The sequence below is a fragment of the Neltuma alba genome, unplaced genomic scaffold, assembly GCF_004799145.2.
Source record: "Neltuma alba isolate B1F8T4 unplaced genomic scaffold, ASM479914v2 tig00012143_pilon, whole genome shotgun sequence".
In the NCBI taxonomy this organism is placed as follows: domain Eukaryota; kingdom Viridiplantae; phylum Streptophyta; class Magnoliopsida; order Fabales; family Fabaceae; genus Neltuma; species Neltuma alba.
Window position 1 is genome coordinate 168,794 of NW_021636692.1, and position 22,667 is coordinate 191,460.

The 22,667-nt window shown below is 36.9% G+C and overlaps 3 protein-coding genes across 4 annotated transcripts; all 3 read right to left on the reverse strand.

Annotated features, from left to right (window-relative positions):
- Positions 1 to 2,887: 2,887 nt before the first annotated feature.
- On the reverse strand, positions 2,888 to 7,058 carry LOC114723470 (mitochondrial import inner membrane translocase subunit TIM44-2). Of its 2 annotated transcripts, none has more exons than XM_028909649.1 (14): positions 6,745 to 7,058; positions 6,523 to 6,629; positions 6,173 to 6,256; positions 5,962 to 6,037; positions 5,538 to 5,582; positions 5,048 to 5,452; positions 4,898 to 4,966; positions 4,640 to 4,704; positions 4,467 to 4,535; positions 4,299 to 4,371; positions 4,038 to 4,142; positions 3,364 to 3,435; positions 3,194 to 3,256; positions 2,888 to 3,095 (listed from the first exon to the last, which is right to left on the reverse strand). In XM_028909649.1, exons 1-14 carry the CDS (start codon positions 6,814 to 6,816, stop codon positions 2,964 to 2,966), a joined length of 1,437 nt encoding a protein of 478 aa, XP_028765482.1. In that variant the 5' UTR covers positions 6,817 to 7,058; the 3' UTR covers positions 2,888 to 2,963. The 2 variants fall into 2 exon arrangements, with proteins under 2 accessions (XP_028765482.1, XP_028765481.1); XM_028909648.1 differs by having other exon boundaries at positions 6,523 to 6,650.
- Positions 7,059 to 8,017: 959 nt separating this feature from the next.
- On the reverse strand, positions 8,018 to 8,863 carry LOC114723513 (uncharacterized). Its single transcript, XM_028909693.1, has 2 exons — positions 8,595 to 8,863; positions 8,018 to 8,510 (listed from the first exon to the last, which is right to left on the reverse strand). The coding sequence occupies exons 1-2, from the start codon at positions 8,744 to 8,746 to the stop codon at positions 8,189 to 8,191; spliced, it is 474 nt and encodes a 157-aa protein (XP_028765526.1). The 5' UTR covers positions 8,747 to 8,863; the 3' UTR covers positions 8,018 to 8,188.
- A 1,346-nt stretch (positions 8,864 to 10,209) lies between these two features.
- On the reverse strand, positions 10,210 to 20,814 carry LOC114723479 (structural maintenance of chromosomes protein 1). The gene is made up of 18 exons (XM_028909660.1): positions 19,993 to 20,814; positions 19,150 to 19,386; positions 18,449 to 18,682; positions 17,893 to 18,131; positions 17,149 to 17,415; positions 16,588 to 16,858; positions 15,753 to 15,877; positions 15,388 to 15,497; positions 14,322 to 14,429; positions 14,113 to 14,252; positions 13,861 to 13,950; positions 13,565 to 13,773; positions 12,663 to 12,832; positions 12,303 to 12,412; positions 11,840 to 12,216; positions 11,001 to 11,252; positions 10,534 to 10,761; positions 10,210 to 10,414 (listed from the first exon to the last, which is right to left on the reverse strand). The coding sequence occupies exons 1-18, from the start codon at positions 20,428 to 20,430 to the stop codon at positions 10,366 to 10,368; spliced, it is 3,654 nt and encodes a 1,217-aa protein (XP_028765493.1). The 5' UTR covers positions 20,431 to 20,814; the 3' UTR covers positions 10,210 to 10,365.
- Positions 20,815 to 22,667: the final 1,853 nt, after the last annotated feature.

The following is a 22,667-nucleotide window of genomic DNA, read 5'->3' on the forward strand; positions in this document are numbered from 1 at the left end:
TCTTTCTCACCTGCGATCTAGTTGATTTGAAAAGCAACAAAACAAAACAAAAAGAAGATTACAGATTTTAAATTTTGACTGAGAGCGAGCGGGGGAGGATCCATGATTCAACTTTGGATGTAGAGCCTTGTACAACGGGACTCACGTAGGGGAGGGGAGTTTCATTTTTTTATTTCTTTTATATTTCTTCTCTTGAAATTTATTAGTTAACCCCTTGGCTTTTCAAAACTTCATTAATTGGCTCTTCACGGTTTTTAATATATATACATGTTAACTACAATTAGGATCAGTTGTGGCATATGATATATATAGGAGTACTACTTGATGCGAAATTAAATCATTAAATGCACGTCTAGGATCTACTCCACTTGAGATATAATCCGCAATTAATCAAGCTGCATGTTAGAATAATTCATGATTTTAGTTATTAGTTAACAAGTAAGAACCCGTTTGTGCCGTAAAACTTGGCCCTGAATGAAGTATGATAATGTCTTTTTAATTTTTGTTTCAATTTTCTTTATATTAACCCGAGTTATTAACGACAAAGGCTGACTCAAATCTTGTATCCGACAAAATTATCCAGCAACAAGAAGACAAGCATTTAAGATTATTTCACTTAAACTTTTAATTATATTGTCTGACCTCACAATAAATAGTTGAATCCGCCATGTGCAGTGGTGGTGGAGGTAGGAACGACCTCCGAGGGCTTATGGCACCCAATATATATTTTTTAATATTATGTAAATATTAGTACATGTTTAATTTGTCAAAATTTTCTGAATTTTAAAATTTTGGCTCCGCCTCTGCAATTCTGCATTCGGTAAATTCATTAAAAGAAGAAAAAAATTTGGTGCCCACAATCACTGTTGTCAAACTCGCGAGTTGAGTCTCTGAGTTTAATGTTTGTACATTTTCAACTGACAAAATTGTGTCGATTCACTCTTAAACTCATAATAATTGTAAACTCGGTTAAACTTATAAATTTATTTACCTAGTTTACCATTTTTATGTTTTTAGCTTACAAATTCATGTTAACTCGTTCTTAAACTCGTACTAAATTTTTTTATTTAATTATGTTTAGTGACGTTATATATGAATTTTATAAAAATTTCTTTGTTAAATGTGATAAATTATGAACATCCATAAATATCATTTTAATTATTTAAATTTAAAATATATTTAAATAAAATTGTTCTTATTTTTTATATATTAATTATTTGATTATATACTTTTAATATCAGTTTATTAATAAAAGTAAAATCTTACGAGTTTAGGATCTGAGTTTATATCATTATTATGAGTTTGTTTAAATTTGTGAGATTGACAATCTTACCCACAACGCACCCGTCTCATTTGTCTTGTTGACGTTGTATTGTCGGTTCTGTTATATGTGCAAATCAGAATAAATCATTTTAATATCATTGGACAATTTACAATTAAGCCCGAGAATCAAATCGCAAGAAAGGAAGTTATACGTAATTCTTTTTTTATGCATTTTGTGTTCGTAAGAATTATAATTAGAACGTGATAAAAATATATTAGCATTTAAGATTAAGTCTATATGATCCTTAAAATTACGTATTACAGGATTAATGCTTCAGAATGTTTTGCACATTATAACTATGGATTGAATAAAATAGTTGCAAGAATATTAAAGACATAAGAAACTGCCATATCAAGTCTAATCACACAATATTAATTAAGAGTAACTGGAGGGGCTTTTGCTTGAGGGTCAAGCATCGAGCTGCTCAATATAATTAACAAAAACAGCTGTTGGTATTCAGAGTTTCAGAAACATTCATTAAAGGTATGAAAATAAAAATGATATGAACTTTGACTTTACAACCTAATACTACCTCAGGTCCTAATTATAAGACCTCATTTGCAGTTATAATTAGGACCGGAGGTAGTAAGTAATAATCCATGCCAATGTATCTGTAAGTGCTGTTTGATGTTTCATTTTTTTTGGGTGCGAGCAAGTACAGTGTACTTATGTGCTGTTTTCTTAATCAACATAAAGTGTAACGCGATAATAATGAATTTTTAAAGAATATTTGTTAATAATGCGGATAATATTTTGAAAGAAGTTGCCAAATGGTCGGGCTAATTAAAGCACATTGTGTTTTGTGATCGGGAGAGTGGAGAGAAGGAGTGAGAAGAGAATAAGATCAGAAGACGAAGAAGTAGAAAAGTAGGATGGGAGATGACTCGTTTTTCAACTGTGGAATCACGAGCAAAACAAGCAGTGTGATCTCTTCGCATTTTCAGATTTTGAAAATAACAATGAATTCAAAGAAAGAAAGAAAAGAATAATCCGTGGCATTTTGTGGTCTCTTCGTCATCGTCGACGGCCCTCCCTCGCACTTCCCGGTACACTATGGTTGCAGAAGGATTTTGTCTTTATTGGCGAGCGTTGAGCCTATGATGCCGATGCTACTTGCTGGAGCTGGCTTTCTTCCACTGCTTCACCAGGCCCGACGGCTCTGCTTGTCACAGGCGTATTTTCAGCATTTTTTTCTTTTGGTGTTTCCTTTCGTCCTCTTTCTTCATTTTGGGAATTTTCAAAGCCAAAAAACTTACTCATTATAAAAGGGCATATAACGGCATCCTTTCAGATATTATTAGAAAGAATTGCTATAAAATCAGTTAAAAAAACATAATTATTAAGAAGGCCCAATAACAACAGAACAGGCTGTAACAATAAATTTCAAGATAATAAATAACAAGCGCTCACTTGTCATTAAAACTTACTGATAATTATTTTCTTTTATTAGGACCTCATTGTAGTTCTTCTATACTACTATAAAAAAATTGAGAACATTGATAATTTTAAGACAATAATTGAGAACATTGATAACAACAGAACAGGCTGTAACAATAAAATCATCGTTCGAATATGAAAGGCAATAATTATACAACAGCCTCTGCAGGCTTTTAATAGAGTATTAGGGGGGAAAAAGAAGCTAGATGAGGGCTCGGATTCCTTGCTGTTGCATCTCTCTTAGTCTCCACATCAAGTAAATGCAATCTTCTCCTCGATCTTCTGGTTCCATTTGTTGTAAAGCCCAAGCATAATAAACTGTGTGGATTGTGTCCTGTAACAGAAAAATGAATGATAATCGGGAAACAAAGTTGTGTTTTAGTCACCTCATCCAAATGGTACATCACTTGTGGTAAAAGCAACATCACTTACCTTGCCTCCTTCTGCAATTGACCCATTCCTGTCACGTACACAATAGATTTGCTGTGTTTGAAACTGAAAATTTATTAAACAAAAAACCATCATGACAAGCTCTTGTTTTCATCACCAAATATAAATTTTGTGAACCAGCAAAATACTCTAAGAAGTGAATGTTTATATACCATTACGATGATTAAGGGAGAGGGCCCCATCATCTTGGTCTCTCTCACTTCAACCTCGGATACATGCAAAATCTGCATTACACATCAAACGTTACAAAGGCACTATATCTTGAAAAGTTGCTTGTAGTGTGTTTCTCGTTGTTTAAAGTGTATGTGTTACTCTAGGTGAGCTTGAACATTCCTAGATGACAAGAGCAAAGGTAGAATTTCGTCATTTATGAGAAGCACCAACAAGAAGATATGGTGGTTGGAACCCGAACTGATCTAATAGGCCTAACATATCTTACTTGCATTAGCGTGATTACAAATTACCTTGTGTGAGACTAAGGAGAAAAGGATAAGACAAATAATAACTACAACTTGCAAAAGCACAAAAACACATTCACGCTCTGTTATGAGCATCAGTTGTTAAATTTTATTTTCTCATCTTCCTGCACTTGGAAGCCATGTTTACCTAACATCATCTCTATCATGCTGACCGCATTGGACCTAGGTTCAAGCAAGATTAGAGTCGCGCTTCATTTAACCCTATCAGCTCTACCACACAAGTTCAAAGTTAAATGATAAGCAAACAAATAAATATACTTAATATATCATCAGGTATTATGAACTCAGATCCAAAGCAAATAATTTGAACAAGAAAAATAAAAGATCCATGAAATTGGCAATCTCACCTTGTTATCAAAGAAGATACCATTACTTTGATATGCGGCATGCTCTGCTTTACAGCGTTCAATGAGCTCAGGACAACAATACTTTTTCAAAACTTCAACATCTCCCTGCACAAGAATATCTATAATTCATCAAGAAAAAGGGATGAATCCACCATCACCTTGATTATGAATAGATTTTATAATATTCAAAAATGAACTGCAATACAAAAGGCACGTCAAAGAATTAGAATTCCAACATTTCTGCAAAAGTTTAGCACTGACCTTGATGTAAGCATTAAGCACTGGTTTTATTGCCTCCTGAACTTCCACCACGAATTCTGGTAATGAGAAATAACTAATCCATGCAACACACAACAAAAGGAAGACGTTAACAAGAAGACTTGGCAAATTATCAGTGGCCACAATGAAAACAGAAGGCATGAGACATACGGATCTCTTTGACGAATTTCCTTGTATGATAGTGCGGCATCTGACTCTTGAAACATGCTATCATTGATACTGTAATAGGGTAATGGTAAATTAGCACTTAACCTATTTTGGAATATAACCAGTCACACAGTCTTTCTTAGCACAAAGAGGGTGAAAGAGAAACCCGAGCTTACTCTTGTATTTTGTGAATAATGGGGTTGTCGCTGGTCTCATATCTTTCACGCAAGTCTTCTACAATCTGTCAATTTTAGCACACGAATAAATGATGACTTCAGAATCAAGCGTGGACATCTTTTAATAAAATGTGAATGTCAATTATCTCTCGAGGCACAACTCCTAAGCTTCCAAATACAAAATTACAGAGAAAAGTAACATGGGGAAAAAAACAGAATTATTATCACATAAGAATGAACATCAGAAGCACAACACACCTCCTGGCCCTTTGACTTCACAGGGTCACTATACTGAACAAATCGCTTGGACATAGGATGGCCCTTCGCCTAAATAGAAGGCAAAGAAATAAATTGATGGAAACATTTTTTAAGATTATCCACTAAACAAAGCACTGCCTAACAGGTTACCTTCTCTTTAAATTGATCAAACTTCTTAGCCCACCATGACTGTTGTGAGGGCATGACAACCAGCTCTGTTCTTGTACTCGTTTCCCCGCTTGATTTGAAAGGAACATGCCTTCTCTTTGTCGGATTACTACTTAGCTCCTCCCTCACAATATCATATCCTTTTTTGGCTATGTTGACTATCTTCACGTCCTTCAATTTATGGAAGGCCGTAGAAACATTTGGGGAAGAAATGGTTGACTTAAATTTGCCAAAGAATGAGTCTGCAGCATTACTAGACCCAAATTGCTGGTGTTTCCCATCCTCGGATGAGGCCTGGCTTGCTTGTTTTGCATCAGCGTCCTGCTCACATGAAGAACCAGAAGACCCTGAAGAATCCTGCTTCCCAATCCCGAAGGTTTCTTTCACCTGAGTTAAACAATGAATACGGTCAACAAGCCATCAAGAGTCAACCCTTGCCACTTCCTCGCCGATTAAAAAATTTCAAACAAACCTCCTCAGTAGCAGATGCAATCTTTTCTTTCATGTTTTCAGAAACCTGCAAAAAGAATTATTACCAATCGAAATTTTGGAAATTAGAAACTTATCAGTTTACTTATAATGGATAAGGGAACTAAGTCACGAGTCCCAGAACTGATAATGATATAACGTTAAGGTAATATATTGCAGCATAAACAGGGGCAAAATCATGTAGGACAAGGGGACAGAGAGGGATAAAAGAGGAGAATGGAGGGGGGAAGCAGAGAAAATGGGGGAGTGTGCGACGACAAAATATTTTCAACAGACAAAACATATCTTAGGGCTATTCATACTACCCAGGTACAAACAATATCGGCCTTTTTGAAAGATGATTATTATCCATTTCTGAATCACTTATAATGAGCACGTGAGAACTTCAAGATGAACTGTGATTATACCTTCTTTGCGGCAACTTCAGCATCTGTCCAAACTTCATCGACCTGTTTGTACAGCTGCTCAGTTTTCTGCTTTGTTCTGCATTCGCCATTTCACCATCTCAGGCCCTCCATTGAAGTGTCCACCCAGCCTTGACATACAACAGTATGTCTCAGCCTATTAAGAACTGAAAAATAATACATTGCAATATGGCAGCTACAATGTAAGATTTACCTTTCTTTAAGCCCCTCTTTTACCCCTCTCAGCTCATCTGCTTTCTCATTCAGCTCCTTCATAGACTGCTGGAATTCTGGATTACTACGACCATGGAAAGAAAAGTAAACACAAACGGCAGCCAGATATTCACGAAAGAGAAAGGAGAAAAAACCTCGTGGATTGTCAAATGAAGAAGAGATAGTACAGGCATTCACTTTTACCCAAAAGAAATAAATAACTCTACTGTCGCAGTTCATATCTTGCCACCATTGCAATGCATTGACAGAGAAACGATTGTAAATTCTAAGACGTACCCGCCGGGCACAGAATTAGCAGGGAAGAATGAATGGCTAAACACAGTGAATTACCTATCAGCTTCGCCTTTTAGCTTCTTAGAGAATTCATTGAATACACTATATCCGCGAAGACTCGAATGCCTATCCGCAGAAAGCAAACGCAACCTCGCGTTTGAAGCCTGTGAAATTGGAAATCCCGGCTGGACGAAATGGTCGGTGAACAAACACAGAATGATCGCCAAGGATATCAGGAACAAAAATATATTTCTTAACTGAATGTGTAAACGAACAAACCTGCCGAGACGTTAATTGAACAAGAGATCGCTTGGACAGTAACAAGTCACGAACCAGCTTTCTGCCAGCCATTTGAAGGGCTGAACTTTGAGGAAATTGTCGATCTTTTTATTCTCGGGAAAATTCGGGTCTATTAGGTTGCCCCCAGTATCGACTACTGTTACGTTAGCTGATATTTATAAATTTCTAATTCTAATTTGTGAATTATTAATTTCCCATCTTGAGGAAGAAGAAAGGAGCGTGGACGGTAGAAGAAAGGAAGCGAGGCAAGCAAGCTTTGCCACACAGTAAAGATCTTCGTGCTCTAGGGTTGCTCCGTTCAGAGCCACTTGCCCCTCCACGGCTCCTTCCCCAGAAAGTGCATCTGCCCTGGCCCATTAGCATACCATTTCATGAATTAGAATAAGCCATCAACAGGACCAAATTCAACTAGCCCATTAACCAGCTTCAAATGGATCGTTCGTATATCATTTAGACTTACTCAGGATGCGTACGTGATTCGTATGCCCCATTAGTAAGCCCAAAGACCTTGAAGATGCTGAAAAATGGAGCCTTAACCTTTGAAAGAAGGAAAATCCCCGCGCTGATTTTTTTTCCCCCCCGCAGAAAGCATATAATAAATTACCATTTTTATTTAAGCATTTAAGATTTTGAAATATATCAGGTGACTGAGTCAAAAGTTCACACCCCTATAAATGGTTAGGAATCACATTACGGACAAGTATTTTTCGCTCTTCAGAAATTATCAAACAAGTCATTTATCACTTTAAGTTTTTATTATTTTTATAGAATTCTAATGTGAATATTTATGCATTTTGTATGCTGGTAACTGGTTCCCAAGTCTGTTCTTTCACCTCTTTCCAGGTAAATAGAAAGACTTTCAAAATATATATGGTGGACGCAATACTTTTTGATTGAGTCGAAATATAGTGGCCTGCGCATTTCATGCTTTCATCAGGGGGAGGAAAAACAAAATTGCGGAATCCAAGAGCTAAATTCCAGTTCTAAAATCAATTTCGACAATGTTTCCTTAAAAAAATTATCAAATTTTACCTATGTTAGAAGCTATTGACATCCAATACTTGTTAGCAGCATTTTCCGTCGTATATCGTGGCCCTGCCTAATAATTTTCAAATTGGCAATGCATTTTATTTACAGAGAATAAACGTCATGATAATGTTGACTGGAAAAGAAAAAGGTTATGATACTGACAGCATAGGCTCGGACGAGTTCCTCATAAAAGCTTTAAATATCGGTGACGAGAAGGAGGAGAAACAAAAGCAGAAAGAAGAAACAATTTCAAGATTCGACTGATGACTGAAACGAGTACAAAAGTGAAAGTCACTACCAGTAAGTACTGTAGAATACAATGGATCAACATCAAGATCACACCACACCAATAAGAGAATTGATTGAAGAGTGTGAGGTAATGGGATTGATAGGATCAATCACAAGCGAGATTAGCCGATGAGAAGCGCTTCGCTTGAGACGAAGCTGCGGCCTCCGACACCAGTGCTTGAATGAGCAGGGTCTTGACCTGCCAAGGTCTGTACGGATACCCCTCTCTAGTGTACGAGTTAAGCAGCGCCGCGGTTGCCTCCTTCACCAGCCTTCCGAACGCGTTCTCCTCGTCGTTCCTCGCAGTCGCCTCCGCCAATGTCAGATCCCAACTGTACCGTTCATAAGTCCTGGAACCGAACACCTTCCACACCGTCGATGACTCCGGAACCATCCTCGGCCACTTCTCCCTCCGTCCGCTCCAGAACCTTCACTTTAACACATCAGGTGATTTGACTAACATAATACGAATGTTCATAATTGTGTTGAAATGTGGAGAGAAGAGATCTTACTGTGGAGTACATCTTCCTCTGGTCCTGGTAAAAAGGAAGCCAGGCCTCTCTCCTCTAGCTGCAGCTATTTGCGAATCTGAGAATAGCAACAGACAAAATAGAAGAAGAACACTCATCTTGCAGGACCCTGACCCCTCAACTTGGACTTCCATTTGTGAATCAATCCTCCATTTTGCGCTCTCCGAGACGTCAGTTCTGAGATTGCTTCTTCAGTTCTTCTTTATGGATTCGGATTTCAAACATTAGCGTCTCGTCACCAGTCTCCACTCCACTTTATCCAAACTAGTGAAAATTAATAACTTGTTTGTTTGCTGGTCGCCTGTTTCTTTTTTTGGACATTTTTACCCTTCAGAGTTAGAGATAGGGGTGTTAGATCCGCGCTCCCATGGAGTGGTACTGACGCAGCATAGGGGCAAAACTCTTTTTTTTTTTAATTAATCAAGTTTTTGATTCAAGGGCAATTTTGTCTTCTTAGTTACCTACTAGGATGGGCTTTTGACCCGAAACACAACGTGTCACGGTTAAAACCCAGCCCGGGTTTGCTAACTGTCTGCGGGATTAGTTTCCCCAGCGGAACGCTAACTCCCATTTCAAGTTAAGGGACAGCCCTACTTATTGATTAATGAGGCGATATAGAATCAGTTTTGTAACTGTACCTCATGTCCTAATTATAAGAGCTAATTAACTAATTTGAGTAGATTAAAAAATAATTTAAATTAGTTATTTATAATAAATAGATATTATTTTTCTAAAATATTTTTACTAATCAAGTTTATTAGCTAGAACTATTATTATTAGAAAGATTATCTTGAAAAAATAGATAAATATAATAAACATAATGAATTGAAATATTATATTTATGATCAAAATAAAAGTCAAATAAGATTTTATATTAAAGATAAAAAATAATAGTAATTTGCAAAAATACGACATAAATATGTAAAAATAATAATATCATGAAAATGCTTATAAATACGTAAATCCAAACAAGGTCTGACATCCCCCCTCGAAGCCTATAGTTTTAAGACCAGTGCTCTTGTACTATTCTAGCCAACTTAAACCAATGCAATTAAACCCCTAGTAAGTCCCAGGGGAGCAGCTTTTACGCATCTGACCTAGAACCGCCAACGGGAACGAATGATGATAGCAGATTCTCATTTATCAAAGTAAAAAAAATTTGTCCCTCCAAACCATTCCCCCACTCATTTAAAATGAGTTCCTTAGTAATCGCTGAAATCTGGTGTCACCGTCACACCGCATCAACTTTCGCTACATCCTCATCGGCACCGGGGAACAACATATTTGAACCAATGCGGACCGCTGTTTCGTACATTTTTTCAAGATTCTCTCCCTCTTAGGCTTCTCCAGGGCCGATTCATTTAACCAAGTAAACTAACAATCAAATTTTCACAAAATCTTCACAGGCCCCATATGCCAACATGGTCAGAAATTTCATCGCGGAGATAATACTCAACTACAGGAATATTGGTTGCATGGCAGAGACAAATCAAGATCAAATACATTTCAACGGCAAAGCACGCTCATCGGCCATCTAGCTATTGCGTTTTGCATTGATTGAACTTCTGGTGGCATAGAGCATCCTCCGTAAGAAAATCGTATTTACAAAATAAGTGAAACTGACAAGGCAACTTAAATCAGTGTCAGGAGTGAGGCTGCGACATTGATCAGAGTGCGAGTATATACAAGAGAAGAATGCAGCTAAGCTATGTATACAACAGGTTGATGATCCATTGCAGCCTATCCATGAAGTTTAGGACTCACGGTATTTGGTCAGGTCAAATGTCAGAGTTCTCGAACAGCTGTAGAAAGCAAATTAAGTGCACCACATCAACTTGGAGGATCATTTGGATTTATGACATCAATGTAGTGACAAGAAGCAAAAGTGATGCAAGTTATATTCAACAATCGTCAAGCTTACCTTCTCTCTGAGTCACGGTAAACACCAACCAATGCTTCAGCTTTGTCATAAAAGCTATCTTTCAAGGATATCACAATGCTTTGAAAGCCATTGCCACCATCAGCATCTTGACTAGCCCTTGCTCCCTCACAAGATTTGGAACGAATGAATCCAGCAACCTTCGCAACATTTAAGTTGTCCAATGCAGCATCAACTTCGTCCAATATGAAAAAAGGTGAAGGCTTGTAACTGAGACAATAAAAAAGTATGGTTAACGAAACTCAACAAGCAGATCAAATATACAATAGAGCGTGCCTGCTAGAGCCAGCCCCAGACGTATCAAGTATTTACCTTACAACAACTCATGTTTAAAAATAAAAAAGGCAGAAATAACTAATATACACAAGACATTGCAGTTCAGATGAAGCTTGGAAAATAATGAGTCAAAAAGTGCTTGAGATATGGATCTATATATTCATGATGTTTACCTGTGGATGGAGAATAGCAAAGCAAGTGCAGCAACAGTCTTCTCCCCGCCAGATAGCTGCTCCATATCACGAAAGCGCTTTGTTGGGGGCATAGCAGTGTACTTGATGCCATGCAGAAATGGATCATCTTCATTTTCCAAGTTTAAGTATGCTGTTCCACCCAGCGGATGTGTGTTGCTCTTTGTAAGCTGTTTGTATATTTTATCTATATTACCGGATATGTGGCTGAAAGCATCCATGAACAGCTCATACCTGCATTGTATTAAATGAACCTGGCTTCACCAGAGGATAGATGCGATGCACAAACAGATACAAGAAAAGTTCAAATGAGCTCCATAACAGTAAATAGTAAATAGTACTTGAAAACTTTTTTCTTTTTGACCTGGAAATCGTACTTGGAACTTGAGATGCATATTTTTGCATTTTCATCAGATTTGGCAAATAACCACCCCAACTTCGGTGTTTCAGAGTAGGAACAACAAATATGACCAAAACGTTTTTCACCTCTTGATTCATAAATACTTTTTTCTCATAAACAACCATATATGAAAAAGTCATTTATAACATTAGGAACAACTTAACCCGCACATGCTATACAAAAAAAGCTCTTCTCACATATAGATGGCATTAAAAAGATTACCAAACTGCCTTTTCCCGGTCAACAAAGATTGAAAGATGTAAGCAGGGCAATCTGTTTACCCTATTTGCCAAACCAGATACCCCAGTCAGTCCAGAATCATTTTCCGCACGTTTTCGCAATCTATACTGATATCTTTTCATCAAATTTGTACTATAAAAACAACTGGTTAAACACACAACATGTAATAGCATAAAAATACCTCTTCTGCTTAACTGCATTGAACCTATCAGCCTTCTCTTTCTCCTCTTTCCTAACGGCTTCAAACTCTTCGGTTACAGCTCTTTCCTTTTCCAGCAGAGCCTCATATTGATCTAATGCCTTCAAATTTGGTGCTGTTCGTTCAATTTCAGATGTCAGGGAATCCATTTTTTGCCTAAACTCAGCCTCAATTTTGTCTCTGTTGGAATTCCTCCTGTCCTTCAGAGCTCTACTTAGTTGGTCAAAGTCAAAAACTGGGCCTGGTATTGAAGTACCAGTATCCATTGGATCTTCTATAATTGGCAGGCTAAGCTGTTCTAGTTCACACTTGTCTACAATTTCTTGCTTCTGGACAATTAACTGCTCAATCTGGGCCTCCTGTTTATGACCATAAAGATGCGTTCATCAGTGTATAAATTATACTTGCAAGTTGCATAAATGAACAAATTTACGGTCATCCTAACCTTTGAGTTCATCTGACGATTAAGTTTAGATATGCTTGTTGTGGCTGAAGAAGCACGCTTCTTCCAGTCTTGGATATCCTTCTCACAATCTTCTGACTTCAATTTCCACTCTACAAGAACAAAGTGATCAGATGCACAGAGAAAAACAACTGGATAGGAAATGGGTGCATTTCAGCTCCTAACAAGACCAATGAAACTGTGATACTATCAACTTCAAAAGAGAACAGAAGACAACCAGCTTATTTCAGCCTCAGGTAACCAAGGCCCCCCCGGTCATAGTATAAAACCTCCACCAAATATATTGTAATGTATTATATCTAGGTAATATCGTAATGCAAAACCAAGGGTCACCCAATATACCCTGAACTTCGTCCTTCAGCTGGTTAATGTCTTCGGTAGCTTTCTCAGCTGCTAACTTTGTTTCAGCCTCTTTGTGCTGTACCTGTTCTAAATCATGTTCAAGAGCACTCAAAGAAGATTCCAGTTCTCTAATTCGTGTAGTCATATCCCGATTTTGTTCATACTCCAACCTGATAGTTATTTGAAAAACAGAATATTAATAAATGAATGCATTATTAATTAATTTAAAAGCAACTAAACAGACAGCGACTAAAGTTAAAACAAACACCTCAATTCAAACATGACTTTTTAATCTATACTTTTTAAAGAAACTCCATCATCTTTTGAGCATGAAAAGGGGATACACACAGAAAAAGCTTCAGCAATTGCAACTATAACACATGCACAAACAACAACGTCCATTTCAATAGCAGCAAGAAAATAAAAATAATAGCAGGAAAAGGCTCAAGTCAAAAAAAATACTAATATTGAATCCGAGAAATAACAACACGACATTTGTCACAAAAGTGCTTCCATCACTTCACATTCAAAGATATAAATATAAAATTGCAGAGTTCTCTTTGAACTACAGCTACATTGAATCCCCCCTTGCACTATTTTTTATGATAGATTATATATTCCAAAGCCACCAGGCAGATGTTTCCTGACAATCCACCTAATTATGTTATTCACAGAATAAGATCTCAGACAGGAAAACGAAGATGCCTATCAAGATTTTTCCTTTGTACAATTTCATAATTAAGTACATATCCAAGTTGATACAGCTTCAATTCAGCACTCTGGCATCGAAACACACTTGCAGTGAAGCATAACAGAAGTAGGTTGCAAGCTCAAATAATGTTAATAGAACACCTCCCAGAGTTTAGGTGAAAAGAACAAGGGGGGGAGGGGGGGGAACGCACTGATATTTTAACTTTGATAGCTGGCTGCTCAAGCTTAGCCTCTCCTCTGCTACATTCTGAGCAGATTTGAGTTGATTTTCTTCATACTCACGAATGTTAGAAACCCCAACCGACTTGCTGAAATCTTTGTAAATCCTATCAGTAATTTCATTTATCCTCTTCTCCAGCTTACGTATGTCCGCATTCCTCTTATCAATAGTGCCATTTAACTGCAAAGCGTAAACAATAGGTAACCAGTTAGGTATACAAATGCATAATCGTATGACTGAACCAAGTCATCACAAATGTCACGTTACCTTCTGCAGTTCTGGACTTATCCGTTCAATTTCTTCTTTGATTGTATCTTTCTCTCGCTTCAAATTTGAAAGTTTGTCTACAATGCTTTTCTGGAAAAATAGAAACATAATAAGAGATGAAATAGTTTCAATTCCATTAGCAGAGGCAACAAAAAAGTCACCAGTGTTACGAATATTCTAATAAATTAACGAACCAAGACAGGCACTTGTCCGTCTATTTTTGAGTGTCTGTGTTCTGAGTGGGTGAATTACCTCCTCAATTTCATCATAATGAAGTTTCTTTAGAAGTCCACTAATTTTTCCCGATGCTTCAGACTCCTTAAGGTGCATATCTCTCATTGATCCTACCTCTTCCAACTCCGATTCATACTGCTCTTTCTTCTTCTTAAGGCCTGAAAAACAGTGTGGTTATTGCTAGAACAAATTGCCTTGAATCATATTTTAACAAAAAGAAAACAAACCTTCAATCTTTTTGTCATCCCACTGTTTTGACCTAGCCTCCATTCCACCACTAGTGCCACCAGTCATTGTGCCAGATTTTGTCAGCAGTATTCCATCCACAGTCACAACTAGTCAAAGGACATTTTACAAAGTTTAGCTGTTGGCATTTTGACAAGCAAAACTATATTATAACAAACCAGTATGTCGTCCTATATCCATAAAGTCAGTAAAGTTAACAACCTCCCGAGAGAAGAAATATTACTCTCTCCGATTCAAAATAAAAGTTTCAAATCTTTGAAAGGGTTCAGCTTTTTTTTATAAACTTCAATTTGAATTTGTCCGATCACCAAACCATTTATTCTATTTTTAACCCTAATTAATTATACGTCTCTCTCGTCTCTTTTTTTCACTTATTCTCTCTTATCTTTTTTTCCACTCATTCTCTCTCTCCCACTCACCCTCTCCATAAATAAGGGTGTTTTAGAAAAATAAGTTGCATTTTTTATATATTTATTCTCTTTAACCAATTTTAGACAACTTTTTCAGTTGCGCAATTTAGTTATTTGATCTTTATATTTTGAACTGGAGGGAGTACCAGATAAAAAGAAAAATAAATAAATAAATGTATAAAGAACACAGAATCAATAAGTCAACAAGTAATAAAAAAAATTTGACTTCTCAAGAAGAAAGTACAATAAGAAACTAGACTGAAAAGATTATAGAGAAAAATAGAAACATTAAATCACTTATTTATATTAGGTCCTAGCGATGACAATACTGAGAAGACGTATAATAGGAGAAAGGAGGGAAAGAGAGGGAGAATTAGAGAAGAACAAGAATCAGAGGGGTCACAGGAGAGAAAACAGGGAAACAAGAGAGAACAGAGACTGAATATTGCTGTTATTCATAGGAGGCAAAATCATTCATCTGATTTTTGTATAGTGTATTTATATAAGCAGTGGAGTAGGTTACAACAATAATGGCTAGTAACCACCACTAGCCGACGGCTTCTTTACCTATCCTAGCCTTGTCTCAAAATCACACACACACACACACATATATATAACTAACAGAAAGCATGCTTACCTTTGAACCTCTCACCACTCCAGCTCAAAACTTTGGCCTCCTCAAGATCGTCACAAACAAGAGTATTGCCGACAGCAAAGAGAATTGCCTTCTCCAAGGCGGGATCAAACTTGCACTAGTTAAGTTGAAAAGCTTAAAGCACTTTTTCACTCCATTAAAGGCACATAATTTTACTTGAACAGAAAATATGTATATATTTTATTGACAAGTGATAAGCACAGGAAAAAAGAATCAAAGATGCGTGATGGTTTGCAACAACCTACAGAATTACAAGAGATAATGCATGAACGACTATTAAAAAAAAAAAGAAAAAAAAAACAAATTGCAACAGGATCTGCAAAGCAGTCATTAGTCAAAAAGGATATTGAATAACATCAAAAACCAGCTTTGCTGTGCCACCTAATGTGCGCAATCTTTCAATAATTGGCTTCACACGAACTGATTGCAAAGGAATAAATGTCTGCGGAGGAAGCCTCTGATCTTTCAAATACTGTAGAGAAGCAAATGATCAAACTCCCAATTAATACAAATAATTAATATAAATTTCTAACCAACTAAATGAAGGCTATCATTATACAACAAACAGTCAACTTTGTCATGTTATTACAAATATTCCTCAGTTATAATGAGCAAAATGCGATTCATAAACTCAACTCCAATAAGCTGAGAGAAAGATGCAATGTTTTTTGCTGCTATACTAACGCATTTGTCTTCCCTGTCAAAAGCTTAACCCATCAAGCAGAGGCCCATGAACAACTAAATCACAATACCCTCACGTGAAGCTTTAAGCATAAAGAAAGCATATTTTACTCATACTTCATGCTCAAACTTAATTTTAATTAGAGGAGTGAGGGGTAGAAAGGATCAAACTCTTGACAACTTGGTCACAAAGGCTCTAAAGCCTGGCGACCATTTTAAATCAGAAGTTTAGACTATTTAATGAAAGCCCCTGAATAATTTCATTACAATCTCTAACAAACCAAATAAAGAAAACACAGGTAAAAGCACCAGCGTTAAATTTAAGCTTTCAACAGCAAAATAAAGTTGTACTCTAAAAGTTGACTGACTGAATCATTCAAAAGAGATGAAATCATCCAGGACCTAACCCACCTAAACTCTTTTGTACTAAAAAAAAAAAAAACAAAAGAGATGAAAGCCCAAGGGAAGAACAAATGCAATTTAAAAAAATCACATTAGCACCTTAATGCATTCCTTTCCAGTCTTTTCATCCTCAACTACAACCGCATCCATAAATTTACCCATAGCAACAGTAACAGCTAGGTTATACTTCTTCTGCGTTGGCCTACAAAGATCAGTCATGCGACCATGGACTCCTTGAAACAGGCGTTTGAGGCTCTCCACAGCTTGAGACAGTTTTGCATCTCTCTCATTTTCATATCGATCAGCCCTCAGTTCACGAAGTTGGTTTTCTATTTCACCAATTTTCAACTTCAAATTTTCATGTTTCTTCCTGCATGTGAAAATTAAGATAAAGCTCTAAAAATTCAGAAATACATCACAAGAAAAGTATAACAAATATCAACAGCAGATACCATTTTATAAAGCATAGGCACAACAAAGCCCGCAAAATTGTATGCCCTAACAACCCCTAACCACCCAGTACTAGCTCCTCCTTTTTTGTCAAAAGAGAAGCATATACATTTTTAACCTATTAGGACCTTTAGAGGTACTATGAAGTAATGTAGGTTCTACCCTCTAGCCAATATAAAGTCAAGTAAATGAAAGAATAAGTTAAATTACCTGGAATCTCGATGTTTGTCCTGCATCACAGACCTTTCTTTCTCCAATTTCGCACGGTCATCCTTATTTTTTGAAGTATTATCACGAATTTTTTTCAGCCTAGTTCGCATCTGTTCTTCTTGCGAATTCAATTCAGACTCCCTATTCCTTAATTGTTGAAGATTTTCATCCAAATTTTTTTGAGCTTCACTATCTGCATGTTGTTGCCTATCCAGAAGTTCTTTCTCCTCCCTAAGCTTTGCAGTTTTCATCCCAGCTTCCTCTTTGCTGTGACAGCAACGTTTTCATCATGAATTCCAAAAACAGAAAAAGAAAAATCATAATAAAGGAAAAGCGATACTGTGACCTGTTAAAGACTTCAGTCAATGGAACTTCCTCTTTGACATTAACAAAACATTTCACAATTTTTCTTTTTTTCTTTTTACCTGACAAAACATTTCACAATTTAAACACAAAGGACTTGTCTCAAATAAGATACATTTATATGAATCGACAAAATTGCTTTGCTCAATGCTCTTAACACAATCATCGCCAAAACCAGCGCATTCAAGCATCAACCAATTAAAAACAGCCAGGCTAGTTTTGATGCACACTACAAAAAGGTAATCTGGATTTCACAAGAAATCCTGAGCTAAATATTGAAAAAATTGAATTTCAGTTACGGCTTGACAGCATAATCCAAATAGTACAATAATATTGTCCGACAGAGAGTAGGCTACAAGGTTACAGGTAATATATACTCACATTCGAAAATATTCTTCCAAGTCACAGCCATCTAGCTTTAGTTCATCACCAACATCTCGACTCTTTTCCTGTAGATCTTCCAATTTGGCAGTGAGATCTCGGATACCCCTCTGTAGCTCTGTTATATCATTAGCATGTTTTCTCCGTTCTTCCCTTTTTCTGCCTAGCTCTTTCTTCCCTTTTTTTATTTTTGAGTTAATACGAGCCATCTCCTCTTTCAACTTCAGAAGATCAGGTTGCTGCAAGCAGGGCAGCAAAGCCAGGGAACAAATTTATTAAAAAAAACGAGGAAAGAAAAAATGAAGATTTATTTGAATCCATTCTCAAGAGATCAATATGAATACACAGAGTCTATACACCGGGACCCTCAGATAACATGTGTGAGACCACATATTGGGCTTAGCAAACATGCAGAAAGGAATTTCATCATGACAGGCATATCTTGTAGATGCTTCTTTATTCTATAAATACTTGCTTCAACCCAGGCATGTGACAGTAAAAGTGCCAAAAACCATCTTAACATAACCCTTCCACCCCAAAGTAAAAGAGAACTCACATTCCTGTCAAGTTTGTTGCTTTTCTCACCAATTCTCTTTTCGCATTGTGCAATTTCTTTGAGATATTTTGCCTGTTCTTTCTTCTTCTTACTGGCTTCAGCTTCAAATTTTTCCAGTTCTTCCATGACACCTTCACGACTTCTTTTCTCATCCTCAAGATCATCAGTTGTCTTTTCAATATCTCTTTCTATATTGAATAATTGCCACAAGCAATGCTCTTTCTTTATAGTTTTCTGCAAAAAAGAAAACAAATAACTTTCAGGAGATTATAATGAGAAGTCTGTTTAAAATGTAAATTGAAGAGAGAAAATTAAAGGAAATGCAGAGTTAAAAAACATTTTAAAAAATAAATCCCAATTGAAGCTGAAAACACTGTTCAACAAACCATTTGTCTTTAAACAGCGTTTTTGGCTTCAATTAGAAATTGACCTGACACAGTTTCCCTGTGTTTGTTCTCAAATATCTTTTAGTTTGGAATGAGATGAATGTATCACGCGGTTGAGTGTTTGGTAGTTGGTTCTTACTTCCTATCAGTGAAGAATGAAACAGAGCTGCGTCATAACAAAACAGTCTATCGGAAAAGGAACCACGAAAGATGAGAAGTTAACAAAACACAGATTGGACATAGCTGGAAACTACTTCTACATCAGTATATGCACTAAACGCACCAGAAAAACATCACTGAGACAGATATATTTACCAGCTGATCCTGCAACCGAATATGCTTCTCTGCTTCTTCCTTTTGCTCCTTCTTCTGCTTTCTCTCCATAACTACAGTCTTCTTCTTCTGGTAAACAAGGGCTGATTTTTCTTCAGCTGTGGCTTTTTCTTCTTCAAATCGTTCATAGTCTCTTTTGAGCTCATCAGAGCCAGATATCTGCTCGAGAAGGGCAGTAAGCTCTTTAGGATTCTTCGATGCAATGGATTCCACATCACCCTATATAAGGAAGTTGATTGTTGTGCGTCAGTAAGTAATTAGGTACCACCATTCAAGAATTGCAATCATGTAGACCACCTAAGAAACATGCCATGATCGGGGCATGAACAATGACACAACATAGCGCATTCTGATATTTCAGACTCCGCATTCCCATTACATTATGGTTTACAAAGCATCCAGTGGATGAATAGACGTTAAATTTATTAGTCAAATCAGTTGTGCGCAACTATAATCATTATGAAATAATTACAATAGGTTTCTCGTCTCTCATTCTGCTTGTTCTCCTGCCGCTTAACCTTTTTAATTTTTTTGGCGCATGTCCACGCTAAAAAAGTAATAATTTTCACACCCCGCGAGTATTCTCATGTCCAGGAGATCCTGACGCTGGGAGATGTTGAAATAGGACATAGGAGTTCGTGGAGCCATAACTCCACGCTCGGCGAGTCCCTCTCTCTCGGGCTCTAAACATAAGAGAATCTCGACTCTGTAGCCTACCACCAATAGAGGGGTCGCAATAGCAAGAAGTTAAGATAACCAGCGGCATCTTTACTACCAGAGGCTGAAATAGAGACCATAGCAAAACATTCGTGTTTTATACATTACCTGAAATACGAGGAAATTGCGAGCTTTGACAAGAATGCCAAGTGACTTTAGTTTAGCATTATACACATCCCACGTTACGGTGCTCCCGTCAATCCGGTACTCGCTGACGCCAGCGCTCGTGATAGTCCTGGTGAACTGAATCTCCGACCCATTGCCCAGCTGATAAACCAAACGAACGAATGCCCTCCGTCCCTTCTGCTCCTTTTCCTTGTCGTCGTACGCGTAGATTAAGTCCTTGAGTTGAGCACCACGCAGCTGGCCTGTCCTTACCCCGAGCACAAAGCTAATGGCGTCCATAAGGTTGGACTTGCCCGCACCATTGGGGCCAATAATCGCGGTGAAGTCGTAGAAGGGACCAATAACTTGAAGCCCCTTGTAAGACTTGAAATTTTCCATCTCCAAGCGATGGATTTTCCCAGGAGTAATCAGGGACGGCATGATTCGGTTGAACGAAACCCTAACTTTAGTGCTGAGACTTATGCGCGGAATTGAAACAAAATCTCCAGGTAAATCAAAGATGTGTCTCAGCAACAGCAAGAGAGTCCAGGTATGAATTGAGGATTAACTGTTCGTGAAGTAGAAGAAGTTTCAAAGAAAATGAGCGGTCGATTAATAGCAGAGAAAGTCAGGGAGAGAAATTGGGGATTGTCCGAGGAAGAAAGCGGAAGAGAGAGAATCAGAAGGGTTCGACTGGATTGAAGAGTGGAATTGAGAGAGAATAGAAGTGGAGAATTCAGAGAGGGAGACAGGAAAGATTCGAAGAATTGGCGGGAGGATTTTGGCCATTGAGACACATTTTCGGGGCTCTGCTAGTGCGGAGTGCTAGCATCCCACTGTTGCTAACTGTAACGCTCTTACGCGACCAACGCGGGATCAATGGCTCTCAAATCTGAATATTTAGGAAGTGTTAGGATTAATTTTTGAAGTGATTTTACAAATAAAAATACTTTTTTAAGTGTTTGTAGGGGTAATTAAAACATCAAAAGTTATGTTATGCTTTTTTTTTTTTGGTTGGCTTCATAACAGATTATATTAGTACCAATCAACGAAATGCTTTTTTGAAACAGATACAATTTCTATATCTATAAGGAGACTAACAATAATATGCATTTGGAGAGTTAATAATGAAAAAACGAAATTTGTAAATAAGTCGTGGTAATGTTAAATATAAGAATTTTGATAATGATAATAATATTACTGAGTAATTACAACATATGAGTAATATAATTTATTGAAAAAATAACGTTTAAGAAATGGATTTTGGGCTGGCAGAGAAAAGAATAAAAATAAATAAATGAATTTTGCTGTCCTTGGTCAGCTAATTAAAGAAAATAAAAATATGATGACTTCTCTCCTAAAAACTAGGGAAAATGACATTGAGGTCCCATGCAACACAAAATACTATAAAAAGGTCCCAGGAAATTTGGTAATGATTCTGAAGTCCCAAAGGGACTTCAGTGCAATTTGATGAATTGCAAAATGACGCCTCTGCCCCTGGTGAAATGCCCTGTTTTTCAGTCTGAAAATGAACACTCTGTACGCAGGAAACAAGAGAGAAAAAACCCAAACTTCATTCTGCTTCTTCCCCCATTCCCATCTGAAAATCTCATCCACTCTATTAATGTCAATCATTGGCAAAAATCGCTTGTGTTTTTGGTTTGGTGTGTGTTTGGTCATTCAAGTTGGGGTTTTATTATAGGTGGGTAGGGTGATTATGGGTGTTCTGTTTCTGGGTATATTGTGGGTGGATTGAAGGTGGGTTTGCTCTGTCTGGGCATAGTTTAGGGGGAACTGATGAGAAAGATGAAGGTTGGTGTGATTAGAAACCCTTACTGCGAAATAGGAAAATATGTTGTCAATAGGGCCGCGACAGTTGTCAATATAGCTCCTTGACTTGTCAATAATAACAGCATTGTACAGATTTACATTAACTGATTTTTTAAATTTTTTACACAAAGGCCATGACCTTCTGTACCCTTGACTCATTGGTAGAGATCACAAAAAGAGGAAGAAGAGGCAACAAAGAAGGGTGAGTAGTTACATGAGGCAAAACAAAAAAAAAAGCCACTTTGATCCTAGACAAATGATGGCAAAAGAATTTTTTCATAAATAGAAGTGACATAAATTTTTTTGGTAGATGTCACAGCACACAAATAATTAGTTTAATACTGGATACATGCAACTATTTGTTTTTTTTAATGGGGTTATAAAATCAGTGTAATTACATGTATATGAAGTTGTAAATGAAAGTTAACTGTGTATTACATTCTGATACATAATTAGTTGTCATTATCCGCACCCTTTATTGTCAATATATATTTCGTCACTTGTCACTCACTGCACCATCAGTTGTCAATTAATGTACTGATATAAATTTAAAAAAATATGATTTTCGTTACATAATGTTATACAATGTCATACAATATCACTAATTCCTCAAAACTAATCCATTTTTTATAATGTGATATAGAATAGTTATTAAAAGTCAATTATCACTGATATGAAGTCATAAAATCACTTGTCATGAACAACAAATTCACTTGTTAATGGTTTTGCTCTGTGCTGACGTTAGTTTAGTAGCAAAGGAAGAAAAAGATGAATGTTAGTGTGGGTAGAAACTCTTAGCACGAAATGGGATATTGTGTTGTCAATCAGGCCGTGATAGTTGTCAATGT

What these genes read in the sequence shown, in the direction of transcription:
- LOC114723513 (XM_028909693.1), bottom strand. Translation starts at nt 8,746, where the DNA reads ATGGAAGTCCAAGTTGAGGGGTCAGGGTCCTGCAAGATGAGTGTTCTT. An exon ending in AGAGGAAGATGTACTCCACA is followed by an intron (nt 8,511 to 8,594) that starts GTAAGATCTCTT and finishes GTTAAAGTGAAG; the next exon opens with GTTCTGGAGCGGACGGAGGG.
- LOC114723470 (XM_028909648.1), bottom strand. Translation starts at nt 6,816, where the DNA reads ATGGCTGGCAGAAAGCTGGTTCGTGACTTGTTACTGTCCAAGCGATCT. An exon ending in TTGATCAATTTAAAGAGAAG is followed by an intron (nt 4,967 to 5,047) that starts GTAACCTGTTAG and finishes CCTTCTATTTAG; the next exon opens with GCGAAGGGCCATCCTATGTC. An exon ending in GAAATTCGTCAAAGAGATCC is followed by an intron (nt 4,372 to 4,466) that starts GTATGTCTCATG and finishes TGCATGGATTAG; the next exon opens with TTATTTCTCATTACCAGAAT.
- LOC114723479 (XM_028909660.1), bottom strand. Translation starts at nt 20,430, where the DNA reads ATGCCGTCCCTGATTACTCCTGGGAAAATCCATCGCTTGGAGATGGAA. An exon ending in TTGGAAGAATATTTTCGAAT is followed by an intron (nt 17,416 to 17,892) that starts GTGAGTATATAT and finishes TTGCTGTCACAG; the next exon opens with CAAAGAGGAAGCTGGGATGA. An exon ending in CTGGAAAGGAATGCATTAAG is followed by an intron (nt 15,878 to 16,587) that starts GTGCTAATGTGA and finishes GCTTCTCTACAG; the next exon opens with TATTTGAAAGATCAGAGGCT.